At 38.4% G+C, this 12194-nt stretch overlaps 1 protein-coding gene across 3 annotated transcripts in view; it reads right to left on the bottom strand.

Annotated features, from left to right (window-relative positions):
- Positions 1–913: 913 nt before the first annotated feature.
- The window catches only part of TBX5 (T-box transcription factor 5), a 244197-nt gene continuing 232916 nt past the window's right edge, over positions 914–12194 (bottom strand). For all 3 annotated transcript variants that reach the window (XM_044068336.1, XM_044068338.1, XM_044068337.1), the window contains exon 9: positions 914–4612. In XM_044068336.1, coding sequence (XP_043924271.1) covers positions 4032–4612 — 581 coding nt within the window. In that variant the 3' untranslated portion in view covers positions 914–4031. The remainder of the gene's footprint in view (positions 4613–12194) is intronic.

Here is a 12194-nt window from a genome sequence, read left to right as displayed (position 1 = left end):
GCCCAAATTTTAGTTCACCTATCACTAGGGTCAGCTGGTTATTAAAATCATTTAATGCAGTTCAATATCATATAGATAGTGGCAGTTTGTTCCTGAAAGTGTTATCTCTGTATCCAAAACAAGATCTCCCTTCACTTTTATATGAGTGGCTGCCACCACAACAGTCTACCTCAGATTCTGGTAGAATTCCTGTGACTGATGTAGCCCAACTGCAGGGTGCAGAGAGAGAAAGTCTTTTTCTGTGACCTGAGTTCAAGAACTGGTTTAGTCACTAGAGGAGCTGGTGGAAGAGAAGAATAAATAAGTAGCTGATGTCAGCTTGTCCATCTGGGAGGGAAAGAATGGTGGTCAAGCTGACCATCCTAAAGCTGCAAGTAGAGGCTTGCCACTGAAAATGGGTACATCCCATACCTGTGAACATGGACTTGTTCCTTCCAAATGAGTGTCATAGCTCTCTCTTCATATGTGTTGGAATACAAATGTGCAGGTGTGAGCATCATTTCCTGAATGCTATAAAAGATGTATTTGTATAAAAAACGTAATGCTGTCAGATTTCACCAGTGGTGTATGCAAGAAAGAATATTCAAATCGTGGTCAACTTGTGGTATGCTATGTTAACCCTTTCAGATATCATGAATACTACATCAGTACCAGTTAACTTCTGATGTAAAGTAAGTAAGTAAAGGATAGACAAAAATGGAAAAAACACTTTTTTTTAATTATCTCTCTTATTCTAGCATCAATAGAACAATATTTGTTATGTATTTTCTCAGTGATCCACAAACTGCCTTCCAGACAAAATACAGTAAGCCTTGTAACAACATGATCTGTAATGTAACATCTTGATAAAGTAAAAATTAAGCTGAAAAAAATGTTCTTATTAAAACAAAACTTTGAGAAATAAGCATGTAAATAAAGGTTAACTCTGAATTTTCAGCATGTTATTTAGATTTATTCAGTATATACATTTTGCTATTTACACTGCAAATTAAATGGCCTTTTTGTACACCAAGAACATTTGAAATGGTATTACTCTTACACATTTGTCAATTACATTTTACTTACTTATAAACAATTTATGATAATAAAACAATAAATACTATTAACAAGTTCAAACTTTCAGTCTTATCACTCAGATACTCCATATTATTGTTTAATATATAATTTAACTTCTGTCATTTTTTGAGTTTTACATCATGAACTTTTGAACAGGGCCCTAAAAATTCAAATGTGCAGCTTAGTTGTATACAAATGTCAGCTCACATAAAAGAACAATAATTATTTCTCTTTGTGTGTAATAGTTACAGGACGATGCATCACAGTTGTTGGGCAAATTTATTTACATGTAATTTTATAAACACACAAATGAATATGAAGTTGTCACACTGTGTGGTTACTGTTAAAATACAGTTCTGAGAAATTGTAATCAAACAACAAACTGGAATCCATTTGGTACAGCTAGTATTCCTTCTGGTAAGAGTTTTATCTCTTCAGGACAAACCCGATTGGCTGACTAACTGACCAAATAAATCAATGATAAAAATAATGTGAATTAAAACAATCAGAGAATGAATTCCAGCATGTTCAGAAAAGTTAGCTGCATTTTCTTTCACTTAATAAGAAATTGAATTTCATTAGACTAGCAACAGAAAATAATTTGTCACCACTGATCCATCAATTCATTATTAATAACATTAAAGACTTATACCTTGAATGGATATGTGTAATATTTTTTATACTTTGCTGTCAATCAGTACCAGAAAGCAGATACTCTTACCTTAAAACATGTTATTATGCATACATTTTCCCTGTGGACAGCATTTTGGCTAAGAATCCAAGTGCTAGGAAATACATTTTCAGTAATTCAGATATCTCAAAATCTGACATTTAGAACTGTATGTAACCCATTGCCTCCATAGAACCATATACTTGGCAAATTTAGTTGGCTGTATTTTAGACTTAGCAGACAATTTGTGGGATATCTGAATTTCATTTTTGTCCATATGGAATAAGTAATGTTTTTATGACGCTATTATATCAGCAGTTTTTTAATAGATTTCTTTCTTCTCCCTCTCTCATTCATTTGCAGTACAGCATTTTGGACTGGTACTGTCATTTCAAGTATTTCATATCATGTTTGTATTTTCATCTTTACAAAGAAAATGTAAAAGTGACAGTGAATAGCAAGCCTTAGTAAAGCATTTAAATGTTTCATACAGATGTGAAGTTCTATGTTATGAAGTCTAGGTGCAAGTTAAATTGGTTAGTCCAGCCCTCAAGGATTAATAAGTTTTTTTGCAAATGAGAAATTGAAATTGATGTCTGTAGAATGTCTGTAATGTCACTTTTTTAAATAAAGAAGTAATTTACTACAGATATCAAAAGCTGAATCTTTCTGTTGTGTTACAAGACACTAGGAATTTCACCAAATCCAGGTGCCATAATCAAGGCAGTGCTTGATAATTATTATTTGTACTATCCAACAGACAGGACTATTGTGTTAGCCATCATAAAAAAATATACAGTATGCAAGATACTATATTTTCCTGGAAAAGAATATTCTTGCAATATACCAGTAAAAAGTAAAACATCTTGGTTGCATAAATAAACATTTAAATACTTGAATGTCTGAATTCATTAAAATATTAGAGCACTTTGCAGTTTATCTGTAATGTGCTCCTTTATAAAGATAAAGCATAGACCAGTAATTAAGCTTTACGTAAAACATTTCCCCATTTTTTATTAGAATGACCTCCTCAAAATGGTTGCAGTCTGTTGATCCCGACACATTTTAAGAGGTATGTCATTGCAGATACTGTCCTACACTGTTAAACTTTGGCACTCTATTGTGTATTTAATTACACAGAGTGTATTTATCTTATGAATGATGTATACATTTTATCAGGGGGATATAATGACATGCATGCCAAGTAGAATACAATACTGATAAAGAAGGTACCATAAAAGTATACTAACGAGCTATGAGAGATGCTGCACAGTTGAGATTCAGTACAGAACATGTTGATCTGCTTTTCATGTGTGACTCCATTCTACTTACTACAAAAGTAAAACTGAAATAAATATTATAGACAAACACATTCAGCCTCTAAACCTTGCAATCCATAACTCGGGTAAACTTTATAAGCATAGTTCTAAACAGGGATTTTTAATTGTCATGCATAACTGTACTGTGCAGACACTTTTATAAGTTCATTTAAACATTGTCATTACTTCCATTTTAAGGGATTTCATTGCAAATAGCATAATATATGTTTTAAATAATAAAGACATTCTTCATTGCAGCAACTTAGTAATTCCTAATATGCAAATGATGAGGTGTACTATATGGAGAATCAGTATTCAGCAAGGTTCCTTCAAGCTTGAAAGTCAACTATGCCAGCAGCTTACCTTTTACATTTTTGTCTTTATATACGTGAAGAGGTAGGGCAAATGAAGACAGCAAAATGTTTGATGAGGAAACCAAATCAGTAAAATGAATCAATCCACTTCTAGTGCTTATGCAAACACACAACTGATGCTTTATATAGACTGAAGATATCAAGGTTTATATATACCTTGACAGTTGCAAAATAATTCCTGTTACAAAAGGAAATTCTTATAGTGATGGGGAAGAATTGGTGTAATGCTTTAGTATGATTTTTACGTGGAATACATTTGTCTCTAAGATATCCACCTCATGTGAAACTCAGTACATGTTAAAAGCCTATATCAGTGCGTACATCATCAGTAGGTGTCCGTAGGTAACAGGATCATTCCTGTTAGTATATAAGAATCAGACATTTTTCCTTTTTGTAAGTCTGTTTTTGTTATATCATGAAAGTGAATAAACAGAGTCATTTCTTAATCACCATTTTCCAGATAACAACATATATACTGATATCTGTGAAGATGTGAGAAACTTGTATCTAGAAATTGGCAATTATAATTTGATTGTGCTAGTCAATGAATGCACTATGTGCATTCAAATAATCTATAATGTAGAGATGAACTCTTAGGTCTTGTAAAATAGATTAGCTGTTCTCTGTCCATTCTGGAACCATACCTACTCCATGTACAGAATGGTATTGATGTGGTGACAGGGTTCTAGATACCCCATGCGAATACAGGTATTCTGCTTGTTGAAGACTTCCTGGAGACTGTATCCCTGCTTGAGATCCACATTGCCTAATTATAGGCTGGTGAGGAACAGATGTCTGATGCTGAAACATGCTATGTGTGTCCCCTATTGGTGGAGAAGTATGGTTGGCCACGCCTGTAAGGCGTGTCATCAAGGGGCCAGATGTAAAATGAGCAGAAAAATGTTGGTATGGCAACCTATCGATCGGCTGCATAGGACTCACTGTGCAGCTACTGTAGGATGGTACTGCAGCCCATGTGTTGCAACTGATGTCTTCTAAGCTAGATACAGCATCTGTGGCTTGAGCAGAAGCAGCATACATACATGCATGGCGTTGTGCAGATTCAGTCCTGTAAGTGTGGCTTAATGCTTGCTGCTGGGAATAAGTTGCAGTTCGATAATAAGCATCCTCATCACTGGAAGTGTCCATGTAAGTTTTCTTGTAATGATGATCTGTGGGACACTCTTCGTCCACTGGGGAGAAAAAGAAAAGTACATCAATTAGTGCTCTAATTTACAATCAGAATTAATGCAACATGTACTAAGAGAGCTCGTTTTTTTTTGTAACAAAATGGCTTCCAGACAAGAATGCTTCAGATCAACACATCATATTCCATCTGGGTCATCAAACTCATAGGAATTCTGAAGTACAATAATGGTGTGAAACAGGTGATAATAAAATCACTTTTGCTCTTTCTGAACTGTTAAATGCATAATTAATTTGTTTGTACAACAAATCACAATGGAAATGTGTATTATTATTATTATTTATTTTTTTTATTACTTTTTCTTTCAGCTGAGAAATTCCTTATTTATAACATTAGTCATCACTACTTGTAGCTAGCTTTGCCTCTGCACTCTTAAATGTGTTAGCTTAATTTGCATGTGCAACAAATCAATATTTATCAGACACCAGTGCTAAAGATAAATTTCCCTCTGGGTGCACAGAAGTAACTTCTGACTTGGTGTAGGAAAACAGGACACAGCACTAAGGGTAAGTACATGAGAACCAAATGAATATATGCATTATTGATTAAAATTAGGCCTACTGAACTTCACATCTGGTTAGCCTTTAATATTGAGCTCAGTAACTGAGTATTGTACATTCCATATCTGACTATTAGGGTCACATTATGGGAAAATATTATGAATTTACAGGTGTTATTTGTAGTTTTTTTTTTTTGGCGGGGTGCAGTTGTGTCTGCTATAAGTTAGGTGCTTTTTCACAGAGCTATTCACTGCACAGTGATAGTTAGCAGTACCCTGTATAGCAGCAAACCTATAAAGCTGATACTTAGGGCTTTAATCTGTAACAACAGAAAAGCTTTGCATGGAGCTAATCTTAGGGTAGCTACTTACTGCATCAAACAGCACTAACATCAGATCATAGTACTACCTAACATCTATCCAAAACACCATTCAGGTGACCCCTGTAAAACCAAGTCCCTAAACCATAATAGCCCAACCCTAATACAGTCCTGACAACTTAGATTTGCAATTTCTTAATATCAATTTGGCCATATAGGTGGATATGAGCATCCTGAGACAATGTAGCAATTGTCTCATGTACTCAAACAGCCTTTTAATCCTGAAAGAAACTAACATGAATGATGAATAATGAACTGCAACTAACATACCCCCACACATAACCCTTAGCTACCTCTTTACATACCCCACCATACAGGCATCCAAGGAACTCAGGGGACAAAACTAGGTTGGGTTACATGGCAAGGCTTGTAAAGGCCCTAGCGACTATAGTATAAACCTATAAACCTGTGAACAATAACTTGGTTATTGTAATGTACTTACATTTCAGCTAGCCAAGAAAGTTGTTCTCAGAAATATTGAAATGATTTCCTTCATAAGCAAAAGATGTGTAGATGGTTACACCTAGTAATCTTTTAAGAAGACTAAGTACCAACTCTGTATAGGATCATGGATTACATTTTCATAAATTTTTCATTGCACAAGTGGTTCTGTGATGCATAAAACAACATGTAATCTTTCTACTACAACCAGATGAAGCAATTTAAACTGGAAATTATTAAAACCATACAAAGACTCAGAGAGCTTAAATAGATTTCCATCACAGAAGGAAACTTTTTAAAAATTCCTCATTATGATGTAGATAAATTATTAGAAAATGTATTGGTGCACAAATTCTGGTTTACAATTAAAATAATAATGTCTCATACACATACACAAAGAGAGAAGCAGCAGATAATAAATTAACCTTCACAGTTCTCTAGTCTAACTTGATGTAACTATGAATGTCACAGAAAAATCAAGTTTCCAGTAGAAGTTGGTTATATGGCGCAGATTCCTAAAGTCTTAACTAGTGCCCAGATGACCCAGGAGCAACTAGCAACCCAGGTGCTGGAAGAGCCAGTCAGGAAGCATAGAAGTAAAGAACTGCAATTGGCAGCCAAGATCACAGATGCCCTGTTACCAATTGAGGTTAGTTGTAGTAGTGGTTAATTCCTATCCCTTTTAAGTTTCTGAGATAAAAACCCATGTTTGCATGGGTTTGCACTTGTTTTAGCTCAGCGGATCCTGTTTGGGCATCCTGCAGACTACTACAGCACCAGAAATGAGAATGAGAGACTTTTTGCTGTTCTAAGTACCTTTTTGGCTTTCTTTTAACTGTTTTAAGCTAATTGCACTTTAAAAAGTTGCTTTTTACTGCCGTTTGCTGTATCTCTGCTGCATTGTACTGTTAATTCATTTTTACTGTGTGTGCATTTGTTTTACCTGTTTAAAGCTTAACATTTAACTGAATTTATAACTGTAGGTGTCCCACTCAAGTGCAACAGCCTTTTCTGTGCATTTATACTGTTTTTAGTGTTTTTCTCTGCTTAAATAAAAAAAAAATACTATGTGTACTGCTCGGTTCTCACCCTTTCCTATACTAGAATAGTCCGGATCCCAGATCTGCTGATTTCAGGACTTTAGTTTGTGTTTCTGAGTGGTCCAGACCTTGTTGTGCCAGTGGAAGGTCTTTCTGCTTACCAATGAGAGTGGTAAGCACTAGAGCAGCCTGTCTGCCACAAGAGGAGTGGTCTCCAGCTCTGGAATTTACCTTACTGGCCATTTTGGACTAACTCCTATTCCTTTCAAGTTTCTGAGTTAAAAACCCATGTTTGCGTGGGTTTGCGTGAGTTTGCACATCGCACAGCACTGCTTAGCTAAGGTAAAACTATTCCCGGTGCCTTAAAGTCTGCTGTTCAGTTTTTCCCTTAGAACTAGGCAGTTTCTTATTTGTAGCACTTGAATCTGTTTTTTTTTTTTGTGCTCGGCACTGGTTCAGAACAGCTGATAGCGCTAAATAAGCCACAAATCCCTGAAGCACTAAAACCTTTCTCATTACCTAGTGGCATAGTTCTTTTGTTACTTATCTTCCTCAAAGTTACCTTGAGGAAATAAGCCAGAGTACTTACTACCCTCTCTGTTTAGAGGAAAAAATTGATTCCCTAGTATGTCCAAGGGACAGCTCCCGGTATACTCTCCTGTCTACCTGATGAAATTGGGCATCTTGGGGCAATGTAGCAATTGCCTCATGTACACCAACAACCCTCTCCTCCTACCACCCAACACTACAACCTGTGAGAGATGCATTTATCTAGCCAAACTGGAGGCAAAGATCTTTCAACCCAAGACTGAACTTGTCAGTCAAGAGGAGAAGGCAAACACCCACTCCACACAACACACAACACACATTCACAGTACATCTACATCACGAAGACACACACATAGATACACAAAATAATTTATGGGGGCTCTCAATAGGAATCTACCCAAACAACAGAGCTCTTCAAAGCAGAAACACAAGCAACCTCCAGTCCTCAACACAATCCAAAAGACACATAACACACAGACTCAGTGTGCCACTCAACCACTGCCCATAAGGCAAAACTACATACCTAACACACTGGTCATAGGTGATTCTATAGTCAGTCATACTGATGTTCCACTCACTAGAATAGACAAGCAGAAGGTTACTGTGAGCTGCATGTCAGGTTCCAGGATCCTCCACATAACCCGCGCACTCAGGTCACTCAACAACAAGTACAAATGTGACTCAGTTATTGTCCATGTTGGTGTGAATGACCTGAAATGTACCTCCTTAGATTAGATGAAAAGAGACATAGAGGAGCTCTCTGATCTTGTAATCCAGGCAAGTATGACCCTAGCCCTGAGTAGCATCCTACCTTCACCAGAATGATACCGCAATACAAGGACAAAATGATTGACTTCAACAATTGGCTAAACTTCTGGTGTCATTCAAAGGGGATCCAGTATTTGTCTGCCTGGAACGACATTGTTGACAGGCCACGATGCTTTGTCAGAAATGACCTGCACCTGTCGCCCCTGGGATTCCGGATATTGTCTAAGGCTCTTGCTGCCCCTATAGTGCCTTTTTTAGGCAAAGCTCAAAAAACAAAACCACCAGCGTAGCTAATACAGGCAAGCAAAAACTGAGGGTAATGCTACTCAGTGCTAGAAGTCTAAACCTCAAAATGCACTCACTTGAGGCACTCCTTAAAATGGAGAATATCGATATCTGTGGAGTGACTGAAACCTGGTTCAAGGCTCCAGAGAGCACCCCTGCATTACCAGGATATAACTCATGCCACACCTTTCAGCCATCAAACCATGACCGGAATACCAAGGGTGGAGATGTGTCCATATTCATTAAGGACAACCACTCCTCCAGGCAAGTTGCCCAACATAATTCATCTGAAATTATCCAAGTGCAACTAACTCTGGGCAAAACTGCAATCCATATTGTAACTTGCTACAGATCTCCCACCATGCCCCAGGATTCCTATTCCTCTTTTATTAATATATATGAGAGAATATCAAGGTCTAACCTAACACCCTAATATTGGGAGATTTCAACTACCCCACCATCAACTGGGAAAACTATTCATGTACCAGCTCCTTTCCTCAACGCTTCTTAGAATTCATAAACTCCAATGCCCTGGATTAACTTGTCCACATCCCTACCAGGGGCAAAATATCCTTGACCTAGTAATTGCCAACATGAGTGACAGGTGCACCACACCTGAAGTCAACACCTCATTGGTCAGATCCGACCATAAACTAATCACCCTGGATATCCACATCCTGCCCCCACCCCCCACTAAGGAAACCACAGTAAAAAATTTCCCCAAAGCCAACTTCATGCTCCTTAAGGCAGAAGTGGTCAATTTCACAACACCTATGCAGATGGCCAATACAGTTACCACTGCCGAATCTTATACAAATGCACTCTATAAGCACTTACATGGGTGCATGAATTGTGCTATCGCTAATAGAACCAAGACGCAGTCTTATAAAAAAAGGAAACCAATCTGGTGGTCCCTGGCCATTAACAAACTCTACAACAGAAGGAAAAAACTGTTGCAAAAGAGAATACAATCCCAAGAGTGGAGGAGTTCCCTGGTCAGCCTCAGCAAGAAGCTGAAATCTCTTATAAAATTTTCCAAAGCAAACTATAAAAATAAGATTGCCACTGACTCTAAGGACAACCACAAAGCATTCCACAGCTATGTCAAGAATCTCAATGGCAACACCCAAATCTGCTCTGAGTTACAGCACAATGGCACAAAATTCATGGAACCAACTGATATCACCAAGATCCTGGCTGATAGGTTCAGTGCCAACTTTACCCCCCCCCCCCCACCTCCTACAGGGCCCATATCCATACCGGAAGAATGTAGTGTCCCTGCAATCTCAACTGAACAGGTGAAAACTGCGCTATCTAAAGCCAAAAACACAGCATCCACGGGATGGACAATATCCCTGGCTTCATTCTACACGAACTTCAGAATGAACTACCCCTCCACCTAAGCACTATGTTTAATCATAGCCTCTTGACAGGCTTTGTACCCAATGAATGGTGCACGGCAACAGTTGTAGCACTCCACAATGGGGGAGCCACCACGGATCCTGGGAACTATTGCCCTATTAGCCTGACAAGCCTGGTCTGCAAGGCCATGGAGTGTACTATCACAGAACTCATAAACAAGGATATTGGTAAGCTCCAAACTCTGGACCCCACCCAGTTTGGATTTGTGAAGGGCAGATCATGTCTCCTGAACCTAATTGACTTCTTTGAAACAGTCACCAAAGCCGTGGACGAGGGTAAGGTAGTCCTCACAGCCTATCTCAACCTCGCCAAGGCTTTCGACACCATCACCCATTCTGGTATCATAGATAAACTCACCAAGCAGGGTATAAATCCGTACATCACAAGATGGGTCACCAACTGGCTCACAGACAAAACCCACACTGTAAAACTCATGGACTTCAAATCTAACTCCAAACCTGTGACAAGTGGAGTACCAGGGTTAAGTCCTGGGTCCCCTCCTGTTTGGGATCTACTTCTCAAAAGTACAAGCCAACACAGAGGGCCTCTGGCTGACAATGTTTGCAGATGACTGCAAATTGGGTGCCATAGTTGAGTTCCCAAATGACATGGACATCCTGCAAAAGGGCCTCACTGAGACTGATGCCTGGTGTCAGAGCCATGGCCTCAAGCTCAACACCAAAAAATGCATTGTCATCCCCTTTGGTAAAATCCCTGTACCCATGAACTACCACATAGGCGGCAGCCCACTTAACACCAAAGGTGTGATAAGAGATCTCGGGACTCTAGTGGACAGTAGCCTCTCCTTTGATAATCACATCACCACAGTAGTCAGAAAATCCTTCTACATGGCACACCTCATCATGAATTGGTTCTCACCCAGGAAAAAAGAAGTCATTGTCCCCCTCTACTCAGCTCTCATCAGACCCATTATAGAGTGCAATGCCTCATTTGGAATGTACCTTACAAGGCATCTGTAGCAGCTAGAAAGGCCACAAAAATACCTCATAAAGAGGATCATGGGACTCAAACAGTTACCCTACGCTGACCGCCCCAAAAAACTCCAGCTTTACTCTGTAGCATATCGCCTACTCCGAGGTGATCTTTGCCTAACATACAAAGCTATGTCAAACCCTGAGCTGCTGGACATGCTACACCTTAAGAAATCCCAATCCCTCAGAGACACATGCTCTATAGACCTAAATCTCATCACCACAATTAACAGAACATGCTGGAGGGATAGATTCCTGTCCCAGAAACTTCACATACTCTGGAACAAACTACCTATCTATGTAAAGCAGAGTTCATCACTAACACTCTTCAAGAAAAATCTTGATGAATGGATGGGTAATAGGAAATTCACCCCAGGAATCACTTCGATGGCCCTGCTGGACAGGGGTGCAGGTAAATAGCATCCATGGGTGGTGAAAGCCAGGGAACCTCATTGGCTACGCTTACATAGGCCCTAGGGCCAATAGCCTAGTACCTACCTATGAACCTATAAAATCCAGTAGCATTGAAAATAAATATATACCATCACCATATGAACATGCACAAAATAAGAATAGAACACATGCAATAGTGGAAAAGCATTCATAGAAAATGCACACCCCAAAAAATCAGTACTGAGACTAATTTCAAATGGAAATTCAGCATACAAAAGTGAATCACACAGACTACCATTTTATTTGAAGATTGTTTTTATGGGTTAAATTACACTCTTCAGTAATAAAACACACCATTACTGATATTTTCATACAATTAAAAGAGTTTTCAAACCAACAAGGTTAGGTGTAGCAGCATAATACATTTTTAAATAGTTAAGATGGAAATTAGTAAATAACTGCAAAGTTCAGGTGTTAACCTTACAAAGTTACAAATGCATCAGATCTGTTTGGCACTGACCATTTCCAACTTTTAAGGGTAACCGCCCCTCCCCAGCTTTGCTGTCAATCATTGTCTATATGCTTGTACAATATATATCCCCACCTACGTGTCTGTTATCCGTCAGCTCCAGACTAAAGAAAATCAACTTAAAGCATGCTCAAATGATAGCTAAAGTCAGTGTCACCAGACATTCTCTCCTATTAAACACTTTCTAAGTGCACACAGCAGTGCTAGAACACAGTACCCGGTGATTAAATGGTTTTGCCCCTTCAGCAACCTAATAAATAACCCAAAGTA

The sequence above is a fragment of the Protopterus annectens genome, chromosome 4.part0 (genome assembly GCF_019279795.1).
Source record: "Protopterus annectens isolate FY-2018-M chromosome 4.part0, PAN1.0, whole genome shotgun sequence".
Lineage (NCBI taxonomy): Eukaryota > Metazoa > Chordata > Ceratodontiformes > Protopteridae > Protopterus > Protopterus annectens.
This window is presented reverse-complemented; position numbering and strand designations above follow the sequence as displayed.